Genomic DNA, 19987 nt, shown 5'->3' with positions numbered 1-19987 from the left:
TGACTTGGGAGATAGAATAAGACGCCATATGTTGGAGTAATTTAGGGATAATTAGTTCAGACTCTGCTCCAAACACAGTCACTCTGTGGTATTAAACAGTGTGATACCAAATAAAGGTCAGCCGCCTATGAGAAGCTGAAAAAAGTTGTGATCTAAAACTCAATCCAGCTTCTGAAAAAGCACGATGCCGCACATCTTTTCAGCATACTACCTTTTTATTCCAAATTAAAAGCAGACATGAAATAGATTGCAGGCTGCACGGTGTGGTGCAGTGGTTAGCGCTGTTGCGTCACAGCGAGAAAGTTCCTGGTTTGAATCCCTGTCTGACAGGAGCCTCTCTATGTGGAGTCTGCATGTTCTCCCCGTGCATGTGTGGGTTCTCTCCGGGTACTCCAGCTTCCTCCCACAGTCCAAAGACATGCTCGTTAGGTTTAACTGCTGACTTTAGATTGCTGATAGGTGGGAATGTGAGTGTGGTTGTTTGTCTGTCTCTATGTGTCAGCCCTGTGATTGACTGGCGATCTGTCCAGGGTGTAACCCCGCCTCTTGTTCCCTCACATCTGGGATCGGCTCCCGCCCTCCGCAACAGGCAGTGTTTCAGATAATTGATGGATGAAATAGAATGTGTTATTGCATAGATAAAATCATATAATTGGTGACTATTTAGTCGAGAGAAAAAAACAGTTTGATATATTTTGGATTCAGGAAGAACTTGTTGCAAACACATGCATTGTGTAAACAATGAAGAACAGCAGATAGACATGGAGACTGTGCTTTATAGCTAATGTGTTTGTTTATTTATTGCATTTCATATCGGCACAGGATTTAACAATATTATCGCACATCCCCACAGCGTGCAGGCCTTTGACTTATGCAAGATGGAAGCCACTTTAGCACCTTTTTCCTAGCCGACAAAGCCCAATTTCAATTGGAAATGGACTAAAAGATTGTATTCTGACTACTCAAACCGCTTTTTCATCGCAGGTCACACACTGATCGCACAGGCTGCTTTGTAGAGTATCTTAATCAAGGCCACTTCGACATGTGGCTTCAGGAGCTGGGGGTCAAAACCTTGATCTTCCAGTTGAGAGATGAACCAACTCTACCAACTGATCCACAGCGACACTGTGTCTTCCCTTCCTTCCTGCCCTAATCCAATTTGGAAAATGAGATTCATCATAAAACAAACAATACCCAACAAGTAATATTTGTGTTAATCTCATTTTCTTTTTTTGTTACACAAATCCCAGCACTTCAAGCGTTTTAATTAAGCCTCAGGTGTTCAGTAACGCTGCCCAGTTAATCTCCCTATCAGCTGTCAGAATCAGAGAGTCTCAGTATCCATGGTATAATGAACAATTCCTCTTCAGGCCTCGTATGAATATTCATAAAGAATGACTTCTTTGGATCAACTGGTGACAACCCGAGCGTACATGCAACCTGTACACAATTCAAGCTTTTTATCCAGCTGAAAATGTTGAGAACATGTGTTAAGCTTAATAAATTTTGAATGAAATCCCGTAGAAACAATTGTACTATTATAATCCAAAAAGGAACCGTCAATCACATAAATACACACCAAAACTCACCAAACCCGTCTTTTCTTTTCAGTTCAAAGAGACGAGGCTTTTAAAGTTAGACAATTTTCATCTACTCCAAAGACATGCTCCAAGATTCTTGCAGAAAATTTTCACATATTTAATATCTGAAGCGGGAGTGTCAAAGCGAGCTCTCTGCTGTGTGTGGAGATGACGGGTAGAAGACAGAACAGAAGAACACTTTCTGACACTGACTTTTTCAGAATAACCGAAATGTAATGTCAGATTTATCTCTGCCAATTAGGTCTTCAGTAGACCTGTGAAACAGTGTGCGACAAGAGGAAAATGTGATCATTTACACACTACACCCGAGCAGTGTTGTAATATTGATATGTGGGTGAGATACTCAACACACAAGGAGATGTAAAAATAAAATTCTACTAGGGATCTGAAAGAAAGAAAATGGCTTATTTTAGGAGATTTTCAAACATCTAAATGTCAAGAAGGAAGCTGACGTGGCTACGAATAGTTCACTAAACCCAGCGAAAAGGAAAATCAGGTCAGTGTTTGATTTCTCTGTTCAGGTATGGTTTAAGCACGTTTTATTTTTAATATTTATTTTAGGCAAAAGGATGATGATTGAACAGGAAACTGTTTTCTGATTTCCCAGTCGACCTGTGCAAAGGAAAAGTTTCCCACTTGGGCAGCAACCCTCAGTAAAATAATCTACAGGTTCAACAGACAAACCCACCTTTACAATCAATGCATGCCCTTCAAACAAACAGACATAAATTCATGTTTTAAATTCTTGTTTTTTTAACTTGATTTTGTTAGGGTTAGTGCCATTTCTGATGCAACCTAAGGACGTTGGGACGATAAGCCTTAAACTCAACCTCTAAAAGACCGAGGTCCTTGTCATTCCAGATCAGGCACAGATTATCATGATTGATGACCAGCAAAGGTTCAAGTGGCCTCAATTGCCCGGTCATGTCGATTTGCCCTGTACAACATCAGGAAGATCAGACCTTACCTATCAGAACATGCTACACAGCTCCTGCTACAGCCTCTTGTGATATCACGCATCGATTATTGCAACTCTCTACTGGCAGGTCTTCCTACATGCTCTATCAAACCCCTGCAGATGTTACAAAACACTGCAGCACGACTGGTCTTCAACCCTCCTAAAAGAGCACATGTCACTCCGCTGTTCATCTCCTTACACTGGCTCCCAGTTACTGCTCGTATTAAACTTAAAACTCTGTAGCTCTCTTAAAAAACAGGGACGAAAGCGCATCCTCCTTACCTAAACTCTATAATCCAGGTCTACACTCCCTCCCACCCACTACGTTCTGCCAATGAAAGGCGTCTGATCCAACCTTCACAACAGGGTCCTAAGATGCTAACTAGACTCTTCTCCTCTGTCGCCCCCCGGTGGAGGAACGAATTACCAAACTCCATTCAACCTTTAAGAAAAAGCTAAAGGCCCAGCTCCTTATGAATGTTGTTGATGACGATATATTGATGACTTGACAGAAAAAGTGATCTACCTGTGGTTACTTCCTGTCAGCACCTGTGTGTCCAATCCGTCTTAAAGCTGTTTGTTTGCACTTACTGACATTTTTTCTGGTTGTACTAAGGTTGATTGGATTTGGATAAAAGTGTCTCCTAAATGAATAGTAGAATTGTGGAAGCTTTCACAAAGTTCTTGTGCATACCATCACATCTAATCCTGACAGCACCACTGATGCTACAGTAAATATTGGAAGAACTCAGTCTCCTAAAGAGGAAAAAGGAAGGGTTCTTTTAAAACGTTCTTGGTCTTTTATCATTAATAGCGTATCAGTGAAATTACAGAAGACCCATCAGAGGACATATTTGGAGGACTGTGTTTTATTACACCATGTTTTGGCAGGGTGTTTGCACAGCGGGGCCATATGCTCTCTGTCTTAGTCCAGTTGGACCCAAAACGTCTCTAAACGGTGTTGAGCTTCTGCCAGAGCGAGACAGAGATCAGATCACTCAGACAGTCAGGAACATGACGAGGGAGCAACAGCCTAGAAGAAACACCTCCTTAAAGCCATTCTTTTTAAAAAAAACTCCTGAAAAACATCCTACCATTTTTCTGGGTGAGCTGAATGTGTGAACGCTATAAGCCAAAATTGTCACTACATTTTTACCCAGAAATTTTCACAACAGCCCCCTAGTTAATTTTCCACTTGTAGTCAGGTTAAGCCGATGTGAGACAACAGCAGGATATGTTCAGGAAAATTTGGCACGAGCAAGTGGAAAGGAGTGGTGACGTTCAAGGAGTGTTGACGTTAAAATGTGGGGACTGGATGCACCAAGCCGGGGCAGTCTTCTGTTTGTATGGCTGTTAATGGTTTGTCAGAAAGTTTGCTGCTTGTCATCTCAGAAAAAGAGGTTTTTAATATCAAGTAGTTTCATCCTGCCAAATGTGAACAGGATTTGAGGAGTATTAAAAATATAAGATGACACTCCTTCCAACTAGTCCATCAGTTCTGCCTGTTTTTGTATTAGTCATATTGCTTTTGCTTTCTAACAAACAGAGGTAATGTGTGTTAGACAGACGAGACAGATGAGTCATAATGGAGTGTGAGTGTGTGTGAGAGAGTTTGAATGATGTACATTTATGTTCATGTTCCTGATACTCCACACATGTTTATCCAACACTAAGTTCACACTGTAAACACACATGTTGACTTCCTGGTGTGAGAAAATATGGCTACTTTCACACAGCAGACTTTCATGTCTCCATTCAGAGATACTGCTCATATAATGCTTGTCTGTTTACCACACACGACATGCACATCCGGTGTGTTCTACTCGATCTGTACTGCTGCGCTTCATCAGGGGGATCTTTGTAAAAACCACTCTGTGTATAAGTTCCTGCAGAAAATGATCCTGAGACCCTGATTTGTGTATCAGCTGAAAGATGTGAGACTTACTGTCATGGCAACACAAACACTCGACGCCTTGAGCATTCATGTATCAGATAATACAAGGCCTCAACCTTTATGTGGTCCATTTTTACAAAAAATGGGAATCCATGCTTATCTCCGTCAACAAAATTATAAAGCAGCATAACGGACTCATCAGGATTGTGAAAGTGCACCAGAGTGATCAGACAAAGCTGCATGTTTCAATAAGAGAAAGATCTTCTGAGATGTTCAGGCCTGGCTCACTTCAGCTGCAGGAAATCCGGACTTAAATTATGTGGAGCTCGACGGCCTGAGTTCAATAAAGCATTAAAGGCTGATTAAAGGGATCTAATCCTTCGTGAGTCAAAAACAAGGTGATAATTAAACAATCAACATTTAACAAATGCAATTAAAATCCAATATAGATTATTCCCTAAAACAAAGCACTTGTTGTCGGGTTAATCTGAGCATCGTTTATCACCTCAGCTGTAAAGCAGAGAAGACTCCAAGTGTCTCCTGATTCCCTTTTTTAATAATCTCAGTCGCTCTTTGTCACATTGATCACTCTTATCTGATTATTACAGCCATTTGACATTTGAAGTCCTATTGACATGTGTATGTTTATGTGAAAAGAGTAATTTCCTCATGTGGACATTCAAGGAACTACAGTTTTAAACTTGTCTGCATTGGATTCATATTTGACTCTTGGAGGCTGCTTGGTTTGCCCTTACCAAGAGCCTGCTCCATGGGGCATTAAGAGACTGGGCACAAAAAATCCACTTGACTAGGGGGGCTTCACCCTCTGTTTTATTCCCTGTGACAAGAAGCAGCCATGACTGCTTATTTTGTGTTTGATAGAAACATTTAAAGAGAACTTTGTGTCACTTCTGCCTCATGTTGTTGGAAGAGGGACGATAGAGAGGATAGTTATCCCAAGGCAAAGTTTTAGGGTAATATGTTTTTAAAAAATTGCAGCGGTAGTGGTGGCCTTAAAAATATATCTCCATTATCTTGTCATGTATGAAGAGACCTAGGATGAATATTCTGATGCACTAGTTTATAAATACCAACACAATACCATATTAGCCATCCATTTTCCACTCCTGTCTCGTTTTTTTCAAGTCTGTATGAGGTCTGAGCTCCGATGCATTGGGGTGCTATCCACTTGTTTTATGATCACACAGGATTGATATGAATGAAACGAGCCTCTTAGGACATCAGTGTTTCCCCTACCAAGATTCCTTCAAGTGTTTGTGTCGGCGTGTCGGCGTGTCCCCCCCCCCCCCCCCCAACGCTGTAAACCTAGGGGAAGCACTGGACATCATATGAAAGTGGCCCAAATCTGATTAGAAAAGAACTCCATGTGACGCCATAAAAAATCTGATCTTAAACATGAGCTGTTTCCTGCAGCTTTACAGTGTTTTTAAATGACATGTTGTAAATACATAAGTTACATAATACCCCTTAGTTACAGAACAACTAATATTCTTTGTAAGAACTTGTCTCCACAAAACTACGATCAGTTTACTCGTGTTGAACCACTCACATGTTTATCTGGATGAAGCATCAGCTTGTTAACAGGTGCAGAAAATATTGAAGTCACAAACTGAGAGTAAAGCAGGAGGATGACCAAATCTCTCACTAAGTGATTCAAAGCTACAAAACCAAGCAGCTGGCCAGAAGGGGGGGTTTGCACGAGGACTTTATACAACATGTGAAACGATTTAATGGAAACTTCAGAATCCAAAAGATACACTGCTCTTTGCAAAACTCTTTCACAGGCTTAGGAATATCCAAATTCAATTATGCAAAAATAAATTCAGTCTTGAAATAATAAGTATCTCGTCTTGTGAAGTTGCCAGAGCTTGTGAGAATAAAATTCAGCCTACGTGGCTCAGCAGCAGATTTCAGTAATTGGTGAAGTTTCTCCCACATGCCCAGTGAAAGGTAGAGAGGAGGAGGGGGGAGAGAAAGGACGATATTGTTGCAGGGTGATGATAGCTTGAATGGATTGAAGCCCTTTTATGGGCTGCTGAAGTCACTTTCCTGTCCCCTAACAATCACCATTAAAGTGCTGTGGAGCAGCAGCAAGCCGCTCCTCACCCCTCAGTTGTTCCAAAAAGGAGCCGGAGCTGAGGATACCGGGCGGCTCAGGAGGTGTGAGACTGTGAGGCGCTCAGGGAGGACGAGCTGTGGTCATTGTGCTCGCTAAATGAGGTGGAAAACGTATTACACTCCTTCATCTCATGCACAAAAACTGACCTTTCTAGAACTTTTTTTTTTCCTGTAATATATCAAGTCTTAAAACAGCAAGAGTTCCCGCACAAAAAAAAAAATGTTCTTACTGAGATATACCCAGAAATACTGAGTGATAGCTGCACTTCTGCTACAGTCATTAGCCCTCCTGGTTGGTACTAATTCAATCCAAAGGCATGATGTTGCTGCCTGTTGTGCAAAGGTGACTGTTGTCCTCTAAGGCTAACTTGTTTATCGTCTTAGTCATTCTCAGACTATTTTCAAGTGAAGCACCTCTTTGAGTGCGATTCAAATTGAATGTGACACCCTCTCTCCACCTCCAAGACTCCTGTTGAAAATTGGCTGCTTCACTTATGTGATGCTCTTAGTCAACGTGCCTTGTTAAATCAAGATTAACTTAATGGAGATACGCTATGGCTTTGGCCTTTAATGTTCGGCAGCCCTGCTTCTTATCACTATGTTTTCTCCATAGCAGCTAGCCAATGGTTCAGTAATAATCTCCATCAGAGCCCTGAGTCATAGTGTGTGTATAATAGCTCTGCTCTACACTGGTGATGCTGGTGATACAGCAGGGACAGAAGTGATGATGCCTCAGGAGGAAAGACGTGATGTAACAATGTGACCAGTTATTGAACATATTCACATTACAAACAAAACGGGAGGAAAAGAACATCAAGGTGAGTTTCTTATGTGCACCAAGATCTTACCAGCTTTGCTTGAAAAGACATCGCTTGTGGTGACTTTTTCTGCCTTTTACCTGCTGTGACTTCACAGAGATTTTTATAAGCTGGCAGGAAAAAAGTCTGGCTACCTTCTGGGTAAAAAAATGTGCCCGTTTGAATTCACACATGCAGCTCTGGCAGTTTTTTTTAGCATGTGTAAAAACATGATTACAGTTTCTGGGGGCTCAGCTTGTTTAAAGTCAAGACCTGTTCTGTGTTCATCGTGCATGCTCTCCAAAATAAACTGACCCAATGATTACGTTTTTAAAAGAGATAGTAATTTCAGTAATTTTGAAAATCAGTATTTCTCTGACACTCCTGGCTGGACTGAGGAAAAATACTTATTTCAAGCAGATTTGCAATTAAACCCCAGATAAATGTTTTATGTGATCTTTGAGATTTGACTAATTTACTTACTAAAGTTAAGTGGCATCAATATCCTGCATTCATTTGTTCATGTTTACAGAGTGTTTAAGCTGAGCTAGAACATGCATTCAGTTCTGGACTCTGCAGACTTCAGTACTCATTGCTTAACTATTTGTTCAATAAATATCCTTTATCCTAACGAAGAAGGCCGTCTCCTCGAAGTCATGGAAGATACAAGAGCAGTGACAGGAATCATTCTATAGCCATAGAGAGTCCGTAGCAGCTATTATTTGAGGCTCATGCATCGGTATCAGATCAGTGAAGTCGCTAAAGGTACACTCATAGATATAAAGAGTTTCATAATTCATAAATCTGGGTTATGGTATGATGTTTGTGTTGTAAAGTCTTGCAGGTATCACATTCCTGCAACACACTTAATGACTCAATTTAACATCTCTGAAGATTTTCTTACTTAAAAAGTTTTTTTTTATAAGACCACAAAGGGAAGTGCTTATATTTAAGGTAATGATCAGAAGCTTAGGAGAGCAGCACACTTCTCACTCACACCATATAAAGAAAAATATCTACTGGGGGGAAATAGATCTGGATTCAGCTTGAGAGAGAGAGAGAGAGAGAGAGAGAGAGAAAGAGTGAGAGAGAGAGGGAGAGAGAGAGGGAGAGAGAAAATGAGAAAGAGTGAGTGAGAGAGAGAGCGAGAGAGAGAGAGAGAGGGGGGAGAGTGGAGAGAGAGAGAGAGAGGGGGGGGGAGTGGAGAGAGAGAGAGAGAGTGGGGGGAGAGTGGAGAGAGAGAGAGTGTGGAGAGAGAGGGAGAGAGAGAGTGGAGAGAGAGAGAGAGGGAGAGGGAGAGGGAGAGAGTGGAGAGAAAGCTGTCAGAATCATGAAGTGCAGTCATGATGATTTGTTCGCTGTGCACCAAAATAAATGTTTGCTCCTGATTTGACTGAGCCCACCTGGAAATCATCAGGAGCGGATTTTAAGCAAATTGGTGGAGTGGCCTTCCCATGATGCAGCTGACTCAGCTTAGCTTCTACGATGGCATTTATACATACGTACATGAACACAATGTACACACAGCCCGGAGCCAGAATTAAGTGCCGTAATTGCTGACAAAACCGCAGAGACTTGACACCGACTCACCAGAGGAGAAGATGAAGGAAATGAAATAAGCATGCAGACTGAAGGACACACACACACACACACACACGCACACACACACACACACACACACACACACACACTCTCTCTCTCTCTCAGTGCTGACACACACTAACACGCACAGACAGGGCACACTGAATGAATTCTTCGGCAGACTGAATAGCTGGAGGGTGCAAACTGTTTGAATGTTGCACAACTCTGCCACTTTAGTGCCAGGGGAGCCGAATGTCTCGCCTGCCGTCTGCAGCAGCACAGTGCACCCCCCACCCCCCTCCTCTGTCGACAGGGTGTTTGTCATTTGGGACTGACACAACCAGAGCCACGGCGGAGCATGTGTGGGGGGGTTGGCTGATTTAAAGTGACAGGGACACAAGGCCATCTTATTCATCACAGAGGAGTGGCCACAACATTCACTGACTCCCAGATAACTGTCCTATTTGCTGGTCAAGCCCCCCACTACAACCTCACCTATCACCAGCTGATTTACAGCTTGCCAGCTAATCCAAACAGGGTGTCATCTCACAGCGACAAATAGGCAGCAACAGACTTTGGGGCCGGTGGTAATCTTTCTTGGATGCTTCAACCGTGTGGGGTAAGATAATTCATTTTACGGTGCCCATGAGCTGCTGTACAAACTGTTCTTCCTGTCTTTTTTTCATTTCTTCCTAAGTTGCTTTCTTTCTCCTAAGTTTAAACGCATTCTGACCAAAAGCAAAGAACAGTTTTTGTCTCATGTAACCAGTTTCATCTGTTGGTCAAACAAACATAAGTTAGGGATATTCACCCCTGCAGACCGGCCTCCTCCCTGATGTTGAACTTTCCTGCTTCTTCCAGCTACATGAGGTTGACCAGTGTTCAGTTTGCTGACCTGCTCGGATCAGCACCAAGATTTATCTGATGGACACCAGCCACTGTTGTTATGTCAAAGCTGTGGAGAGCCTGCCCCTTTAACATTTTTCAGATCGTTCTATCATTTATATGAAGTTGTATTAAAATGATTGATGCTGGAGTAACAACATCATAATGCAGATCTGAAAAAATAATCATGCTTTGCTAGTTCCGTCTGGAGAACAAAAATCACAGAACAATGAATCCTAACACCTGCAGGCTTTTGAAAATAAGTTTCCTGCTCAAGTTGAAAACATTTCAGTGGATTTTCTTCATTCACACAAAGATGTTAATGAAAAGGGGAAAAAGGTTAGAACTGTCTCCCTGCAAAATGATTACCATTGCTTTCAGCTAAGTCCCTAGAGGCTGTATCTGTGCTGCTGTGTAGTTCTCTCTGTTTCACTTTTTGGATTCTTCAGTTCTGCTAGCTCCTGGTATGGTAGTTGGACTCTCAGCCTACAGTAATGTTGATGGTTATGAAGTACAGACTCACAGCGAGCGACAGTATTCCCTGAGTCATACTGCTCATCTCCACTAGTGTTTTCAATCTAACCAGCACTCCACAGGGCTTAGGCCCACTTACTTTACAGTATACCACAGTTTTCTTTAAATGCAGGATTATTTCATTCATGTCAGGTCACGTGCATTGGGTGACGATGGCGGCTGCACTTGCAGTAATGATGACACAGAGTGTTAGATTACACAGCCACAAAAATACCTCTCTGCACATTTTACACCGGCATATTGGTTGTGCAAGTATCTAGGACGTAGCCCACTATTAAGAAGGTAATAGCTATTACAAATGTGTCTTTATTTCCATTTACCTTTTAGTTTTGGCACCACAAAGCTTGAGATTATCTCCTTTCCTTCGTCTCTCACTAATAAATTTGAACACATTTTAAAAAATGTAAAAGTGTTTGTTTCTTTAAAGACAGAAGATGCTTTCTGACATCAGGCTGGAATCAGAGGATTTTACCAACAAAGCAAAGAGTAAAGAAAAGTGTTGAATCAGAGCACACCATTTATTAACCTGAGACTTACCTTGCTGAGCTGACTGGCCGGTGAGCCGCTGCTGTTGACAGTGTGACATTTGAAGTTGAGCAACGAGTCCTCCTCAGCATCACGATCTCTGCTCGTGTCCTTGTCACTGTGAGAGCGCCTGTCAGGGAGGGGGGAGATGGCGGAGGAGGGGGGCCACTGCAGTGCTGTGCAGGACAGGCCGAGGAAGTTTGAGGGCCGGATCAGGAAGGCCTCCAGGGCTATGTTAGCAGATACCTGGAGGGAGGGAAGGGTTAAAGAGACAGAGAGAGAGAGAGAGAGAGAGAGAGAGAGAGAGAGAGAGAGAGGGTAGAGATTCTTAATAAAAGTCATTAAGCAGATTCTTTTATACTAAGTGACAGCGCAGAGGTTAAAAAATAGACGGAAGCAAGACGAAACAAAGGAAGCAATTTATCTTTCTCTTGCCTTATTCTAGCTATCTGCTGGAGCCAGATTAACTTCTCATTATTCTGGGAAGCAAGAAAAGAGGTGAAGCTGTGGGACATTTTAGTCAGATAATCAACCTCTGCCCCGCCTGAGTGTGGTCCGGAGTATCAGTGTTACCGTCTCAAAGTGCAGCCGCACCTTAGAAATGACCTGGTTGTCTCCGGTCAGCGCCAGGTCGGCGATGCGCTCCACACACTGGACGATGCGAGTGCACGCTCGGGCCTCGTTCTGCGCCATCCACAGGATATGCTCCTCCACCAGCATCATGTTGCTGGCTATGTCAGAGATATAGTCCCCGAGCTGCAGGAACACGAGCAAACATGTAGGAAAAACTGTGTGCACACCCAAACACACACACACACACACACACACACTGAGAGGCAGACTCATCATGCACATCAATCATATCCTCAACAACAGGCACATTTATAATCTCCAGTCAGAACTGCGAGGGAGGCCATGGTGGCTTCATTCATTATAGGCAGATTTAATTTAGATTAGCAGCTCCAATGGGGCCTAATCGCTTCCATGGGATGGCACTTTGCTATTTACTTACAGTTCTCTTCATTGACTGTTCTTCATTAGATGAATGAGTTTGGTCTCATCAGCATTGTCTTGGGGATAATAAAACACAAAGTATCTCCTAATAATAACCCCTTCCCAGGTGACCTATGAAGAGTAATAGTACAACTGAGAGCGGGTATTGATTCTGTTCACTGAGTTAGCGCAACCTGACCTTCATCGTGACGCAAGGCCCTCTGCTCACCTCCAATCACAGGCAGACAGAGGAGTTCACTGAAGGTAACACACCGCTCGACCAAAAAGAGATGCATCTTCATAACAATAATTGTCATTCAGGTCCAAAGCCAAGGCGAGCGAGGGGGGAAGCATACGAGGTGAAAAGTTAAGCTGTCTGGAATCGATTGAGGGATTGAAGCGATAACAGCAGCATGTTAACATGTGTGTCTCACGCTGATGTCCACTGAAGCTTCCTCGTGTCTTTATTTGACCCTGGAAGCTGCTGTTAACTCCTACACGGGGCATTTTCTCTCTTTTATTAGGCAACGTATCATTTAGAAAAGAGACCGTATGAAATGCATCTAAAAGACGAGGTGGAGATAAAGACTGAAGGTAGTTCCCTCAAAGTGAGAGACACACCTGAATCAGAGTGTTCATATCCTTAAGTCTGAAAAGTGATGCTGATATGGAGTTCCCTTAAACATGCATTCTTTATCACTTATAAGTAAATACTTTCCTAATGAGTTGGTGGTCTCAATTTCTAGTTTTTAAGTCTTCTTCAATGCCCTGTGATCTATGGTCACGATTCAAGTTAAAAAGACAATAAAGTAGGCTTATGACGTGTCTTACAGTGATGTGAAAAAGCCATCTTTGGCCTTCTATAAGGACGATCTGATGAGTTAGTACGGTGTGTTTTTGGTTAGCCAAAATAACCATCCAGCTAACCGTAAAATTCGGTGTAACCCATCCACATTGAATACCAATATCTTTATCTAAAAAGTGCCTTGTTTTAAAAAAATGGTTAAACAACATGGTTTCTTGTCTTTATCTTGAAGAAATTCAGTACACATGGTTGAACAGGCATTCCAAGTTTCTTAAGAATCTGAGAACTTTTTTTGAGTATATTAAGAAGGAGAGAAGTCGAACTGTGAGCTGATTGTATTTGAATGCTTTGTATTGAACTGTAATGTACTGTGCTACCTTGATCTGAAGTGTGTTTTAATTATTTGAATCCTCCTGTCTTGGCCTTGACCCTCCCTCAGCCTGGCCTTAACTGGATTTCCCAGACTCTACCCCTGACCATCAACACACTTGGAGACATTGCAATCAATATTTGGAGCGACATGGACACATGCGTCTGTTCTTTTCTTAAGGTGGAAGTTTGACTTTTGTTGTTGTTTTTGTGTTTTTCTCTTCTGTGTGTACTTCTGTAAAGTAAAATGTTTATAAAAAAAAGTGGGCTGTATTGTATATACCCATCTGAAAATGCTGAAACATCTACTGTCATGACACTTAATGCAGCCGCTGACATCACCCCCTGGACGCCATCTAACGCAATTGAAGATTTGCCCTCATTCATCGTTTATTGCGAGCAGCTGCTTCACTGTGACAGATTACAGATTTGATGGTAATATCATAGCAAAGAGCATCCATAATTCAATGTAACTAAGAGATAGCTTTGAATTTGCAAACCTGCTTCTCTCAAGCTCCGCCCTCTACTCCTAATATGATGAGATCTTGACCCAAAAAACAAGACGGTGATGGAATAAATGACAAGCTAATTGGTAGTTCACAAACTGATGGGAAAATTGATAAAAGCCCCCAAATCTGTTTAGAGGTCATAAATTAAAGTAATTCAAATTAACTCCTTGACTTCTCTCACAGTCTGTCCCTTCAAAGTTGTTTTTACACATAACATAATGGGGGTAAAGTTGTCTTATTTCATCTGAGAGGGGACCACCAACTTTTAAAAAAATCTTGGAATTCCAAAGAACACAGCTGCATGTCGGACTTTAATCATATGTTATGAAGTAAACTGTCTGTGATGTGTTCACTCTTACATCTCTCCGTTTCTCCACCAGCCTGGTCAGCCTCTCCACCAGGTGTGTCACAAAGATAACGTCCATGACATCATTGAAGTGCGCCGCCCTGCTGGTGAAGGCCACTAGCTGCTGACCTAAAGGCTGAGCGTTAGTGGTGTTTATAGTGATCTGAAATAAAAAGAACATATGAAATAATATTCACACAGTCTGCAGATATTCAACAGAGACGTCAAATGTAACAACCTTGACAACATATAATGAATAATACATCAGTGTGATGCTATTTCCTGCATGTATACTGGTGAACTTGATAACTTTAATGCGGTGCAGTCCCAGGAGTAACGGAACCTCTTGTTCTGTCTTATGAATATAGAGGCTAACATGTTCAGAGCTGCAAATCTCTTCAGACTACAGATGAATCAGACATGTTACCTTCTCTGTTCTAGGAAAATTAACTTATGAAGACATTACTGACAACATTGTAGTGAACTGGTAAATTAAGAAGATAACTTCTGACAACAGACTCAGTTGTCGTGGTTACCTGTGTGAGCTCGTGCAGCAGGCGTGTCAGTTCGCTAGCGTACGGACACTGAGTGTAGTCATCCTCGGCCCAGCGACCAGAGCGGTCGCAGCGCCGCCACGCCTTCTTCTCCCCTTTACCTGGGGGGTGAGGAGCGTTGCCAGAGGGGTGGGGGGCGGATCCAAAGGTGGCAGGAGCACAGGGCAGGAAGGCCAGGATGCCAGCCAACGTCTTTGGCCACCTGCCACACAAGATATCCCAGTTATCAGGACTGATATGAGTTAAGTTAACAAGACCGTGCACCAGATGGCAATTTCATCCTTTGTGTACTTAGGATATTATTAATTAGCATAATTGATTTACAGCGAGCTCTAATTGTTTTGCAGAAGACTGCCAGATTCTGATAGTTGATTGTGAAACAATGTGCTGTCTTACTGATAACTTCTGACTTAATGAACGTGATGCACTAACTTTATTAATCAGCTTGATGGGTTTTCCACTCTTTTGCACATTTGCACAAAAAGCATTTAAAGGCACACTCATGTGGGGGGGAATCAGACAGGAAAACAGCTGGTTAATGTATTCTTCACTGGATGAGATTTCAAAAGTCTGAAGAGTACATTTAGACTTTTTGGAAAGTGTACCTTGGAGATTAAACGTTTAAAACAAACAGTTATTGATAAAAAAAAAAAAAAAAACTTTGGGGGACAGGGGGATGAAAGACATGATGGTTACTCATCAGCCAGAGAATGTCTTGCAATCAAGCGGCATCCTGCTGTGTTGAAAATGAAGCCGGTGAAGGTGAAGGAGCAAAAAAACTACAGTTCCCAGAGTGTCCACTTGAGGCTGGCTCCAAAACCCAAGGAATCCCTGTTGGTTCCATATTAAAATTCACAATTTTACAGCAGAAAATAACACATTTACAGCCTGGCAGAAAAATGTATCTGGTATCCATAGCTCGTTTTGTTATTGGTACACTGTACGGGGGTAAATTGCTTTTTAAACTCATTAGTTTTTATTATATTGTGGCTATGAGTCATTCCATAATTTTCATAATTAAGGGAGTGACTGAGGTGACAGACATGTGGTGCGCTGTAGATGTTTGCCAGGAGACTTAAGGCTCGCCTCAGCTCCACCTTTTTGTCTGTTTCTAGACTGATCCAAAGTTTGGTTGATACAGCTTTTCCAATATGGTGAACACCATACTGTTATTCTACATAACACTAATTCAGGGAACCAATGGATGGTGTCACTGAACTGAGACTACATGTAGTCTATGTATTATACAGTCTATGCTTACAAAAGACACTGCCCTACTCAATATTTGTGATGGTTCAGTGTTTAAGGGCTTGACCCATAAGGCTTGCCGTAATAGTGGTTTCCTGTGGTATGGTGGTCGGCCATGCAGCGGGTGCATTACTTGCAGTGGCGATTCTAGAATCCGAAAATCAATTGGGCGCCCCTCCAACCGGCGTTAATCACCATCCTGTCTGCCAGCGTCCCAACACTTACTCCTCTTCCTCTTTTTCCTCTCCTATAGACGGATCATTCATCCTCATTTTTCTTTGTTGACTTTCATTAACGATTTTTGGTTTTCACAGCAATGATGAACAGCAGGGCAATGAGAGCGAGTGCCGTCAGATGGGGCCCCCTTGGGGAAGTTTCCTACTGTCATTGCAAAATTTGCACGTTTTGGGCCACTGCTTCGGTTTAAGTTTGTGAGCCCTCAGGGGCCCCCTACTGGTCTGGGGCCCCAAACAGTAGCATGCCATGCCTGTTTGCAAACAGCAACTCTGAATACTTGCCTGCAGCCCAAAGTGTTTTAACAGTTTTTTTTAAGAGACATAGAATCTGTGTAGTTCATTTTTGAATATCAGCAGACAAATCCATCAAATAAAAGACTACATTTATGAAATTATTTTATTTTGACCTATGATTCACATGTCCAAATGTACCATTGACTGTTTTCACCATGGGAACCCAGAGTTATATCTTTTGCTGTTCCTTTTTTTTCTCACAAGTCCAAAACTTTGAAAGTTTGAAACTGCACTGCTGAAGCACCACAGATGGGAAACTAAAGAGAAGGATGTTTATATTCAGGAGAAACCCTTTCCTGCGTGTTCCTTCCTGAGGGGGAAATGCATCTTTAAAGAGTAATTACAAGGGTTCTTCGTACGGCCACGCAAAGTTCAGCGAAGCCTCCTCTCAAGCAAGAAATGAGACTTTGCAAATAACGTCATCAAGAGCTAAATTCAAAAACTGCTCTACTGACCAACCTTTGATATGAGCCGGGGAGATTTTACGGGAGAATGGAGAACGTTCATTTTCCAGGTTAACGCCTGTTAGTGTTTCAATGAAATAAAGCTCATTAGAGTGTAAAGAGTCAGTCACACAGTCATAGTCCACCATATTAGCCTCCTTTTCCCAGATAATAGAAGAACTCCAGGTTTAGTCTTAAATTAAAGGTTTTGTTTCTGCATCCTCAGGAGAGACTGTCGGAAATGTGATCAGGTTGTCTGATATCACAGGAAGAAAAATACGTCTTCTCTTTTGTGGTTTCTCCTCAAGGCAATGTCAAAATCTGAGTGCAGACATGAATCCAAAGTAATGCTTAATGTGGCAACACTTTGACTTAATCTAAATGAAAATAAAAGAGCACAACCCTCAGGAGGCCTGTAATCTGTTCTGAGGGTAGAGACCTGCCATCATGCTGCCCCCCCACCCCGTCCTCTTCTTCCCTCTCTCTCCATCCACCTTGTTTCAGCAGCAGCAGCGGGCGGCGGCTGCTTAGTAATAAATGGCGTTAATTTCGCCCCCAACGAAAAAAAGGGGGCTCATTTTCCAGCCCATTACTCCGATGCTCCGGCAGAAACAGAGTGTGCCTGCTGCTCTGGAGGAGGGCTGGAAGGTACAGCAGCTACAAAGTATTGTACACGACGATGGCACAGCCCCACAGGGGAGGAGGATATAAGAGGTGTGTGTGCAAGGTCACAAGGTGGTCAGAAAGAGTGGTGGATTGGTAAAAAGTGGATTCATGGAGGACCTGGAGAGTTGTGTTTCTCCTTCCCATGTCAGATCTTCTCCTTTTTTTACAGCCTTGATAAAAAAGACTTACTAGGTCAAGCTTCTGCGATAGTGGGAGGTTACCCATGAATAGTCGTTTATTATTCAAATATATAATCAGACAAGGCTCTATTGTCCTCTTTACCAATCAATGATCGGTATGTGGTCTAAGGCAGTCAACATGTGTATATTTTATTCCAGGTGTAATAACAAATAGTGCGACAAACAATGGTCTTAAAGGGAAATTTGGGAACCTAGATATTTTGAGGTCTAAAGGTCTAAAAAGTACCTCTCTTTTTGAATATTTCCAGTAGCTTTCCTCAGCTGTTAGCCATGATAAGTGGTGATATGGCTCACCACTCCCTTTATTTTAGAAACCAAAAGGTTCCATCCACTTCTTAAATACGGTATGCTTTCCCAGTGATACAGGTAAATACATGTGACACCCGTTTTTTTAATAGACTATTTAAACATAACAACATCAAGCTATCATTTCCTGTTTCAAGTTTCTGTGCCAAGCTAAACAGCTGTTAGCTTTATTACAGTCTTTATAAAAAGCCCCTTTCACACATGATCTAATGTTTTTTTTACACATTTATCATTTGGCATTCGGGCCGTTGTTTTTGCAGGAATTTGAATTTCACAAATGCAACTCAAAAGGCGAGATTTTGATTTAGAGGTGTGGTTGTTGACTCTTCTAAGGAGCTCATAAGAGAGAGTCTAAAGTCGGGGGGGGGGGGGGGGGGGGATACAGCCATCTGCATGAGACATGCACGATCCGGATTGCCGGGAGTGAAGTGCATATGTAAAAGGGGCTACACGGACAAAACACCTTTAATTTATTATTTCTGCATTGCTGATTAAACGATTATTATTTTATCAATAAATTAATTCAATGTTTGGTCAAATTGATGTAAAAAAGTCCTCACTAGTCGAGAACCCAAATATTGAGTAAACTGTCATGGCGAGGACAGTAAGCTGAAAATATGAAAACTCAATTCACTGAAACAAGATAATTTTAAACGTATTCATTGATTATTAAAAATCTGCATTTGGCAATTCAGTTGAAATATTTGACAATCAATGAACTGTTGTAGCTCTATTTTATTTTCATTTAGAGACGAACTCACCTGAAGTCCCCCTTGTTGTTGGTGACTCTGTCAGTGGGACAGTACGGCGCCGACGTCTCCACAACAACTATCTCCATCTGCTGAGTGGTGTTGCCACGGGAACTGGTCACCAAGCACTCCCAGACACCAGCGATGCCCACCTCGATGTTTGAGAGGATGACCTCGCTGGAAGGGAGGAGAGCAGAGACATAAAAGATTCAGTGTGTTTGGATAATGTCCTTGTGATGCTTTGATTGTTTTTCCCTGTGCAGCGTCCTGGAGGTGAGTCTAGGTTACAAAAATACAAAAATAAAATAAGAAAACTTAAATTACAAATGAAGAAGTTACCAGGTAAGATATAGCCAGCGACTGTACTATATTCATGGACGTAATCAGAGTGGCGTCACCCATCGGTTTCTGAAGCGGACATTAGAAGCACATGGATGGAGTTTGCCGTACTGGAAATGCTAACTTTGCATCAACATATACACAAAGAGCTTCATGAAAATTGCCCACCGTCCGGTAAATGGACTTGAGCTTGTATAGCGCTTTTCTAGTCTTCAGACTACTCGCTTTTACACCGCAGGTCACACCTACACATTCACACACTGATGGCAGAGGCTGCTATGTATAGTGAGACCGTCAGAAGTAACTAATCCCATTCATACGCACTCATGCGGTGCCGACGAAGCAGCAGGAGCAATTTGGGGTTAAGTGTCTTGCCCAAGGACACATTGGACATGTTGCTGCAGGAGCTGGGGATCCAACCCTCAACCTTCCGGTTGAAAGACGACTCTACCGACTGAGCCACAGCCATCCCGGTCAGATCAGTCACACCAGCCAGCCTCAACTGGACCCTGAAGGAACTGCAGATTTTGCCGCTAGGTGTGGACAACATCACTTACACACAGCTGGTACAACAGGCCACAGGTGTATTAATATTAGAATCATTATTTAAGGTCAGTATACTACCTGAAGGAATCTTACCCGGAGCTGAAATCAGGACTGAAACACTTCAATCTTTGTGCTGTACAAGATTTCATTCTTTCAAGAGACCCTTGTTGTTGTTGTTTTCTGATGTGTACACAGTGGTTTAAAATGTTGGCCGTGACTTAAAAACGATCATTACTCATGCTTATCTTTCTTACTTCGTCACAGTGATTCATATCTGAATGGAGAAATGCCTGATTAAGCAAAGGATGGTGAAACTGTGACAGAGAGCCAAAGCAGGCCATTTGCCAAGGCGACTAATCTCTAATTTTACTTCTTTGTGGAAAAACACAGAGGCAGAAAGCCGGAGGAGATTGCTAAACAACAGATATCATGACCATGGAAATAAAACCAAATGTTTAATTTCCAAATAC

At 42.2% G+C, this 19987-nt stretch overlaps 1 protein-coding gene across 1 annotated transcript in view; it reads right to left on the bottom strand.

Annotated features, from left to right (window-relative positions):
- Positions 1-19987, bottom strand: part of LOC132975873 (adhesion G protein-coupled receptor A3) — a 198574-nt gene that overhangs the window by 110638 nt on the left and 67949 nt on the right. The window contains exons 8-12 of the mRNA XM_061040715.1: positions 18645-18809; positions 14473-14692; positions 13950-14099; positions 11509-11670; positions 10927-11160 (exon numbers count right to left, since the gene is read on the bottom strand). Of these exons, the coding sequence (XP_060896698.1) occupies positions 10927-11160; positions 11509-11670; positions 13950-14099; positions 14473-14692; positions 18645-18809 (931 nt within the window). The remainder of the gene's footprint in view (positions 1-10926; positions 11161-11508; positions 11671-13949; positions 14100-14472; positions 14693-18644; positions 18810-19987) is intronic.

Source organism: Labrus mixtus, chromosome 6 (genome assembly GCF_963584025.1).
Source record: "Labrus mixtus chromosome 6, fLabMix1.1, whole genome shotgun sequence".
NCBI lineage: Eukaryota > Metazoa > Chordata > Actinopteri > Labriformes > Labridae > Labrus > Labrus mixtus.
The sequence above is the reverse complement of the archived record's forward strand: the minus strand, read 5'-3'. Positions and strand labels throughout refer to the sequence as shown.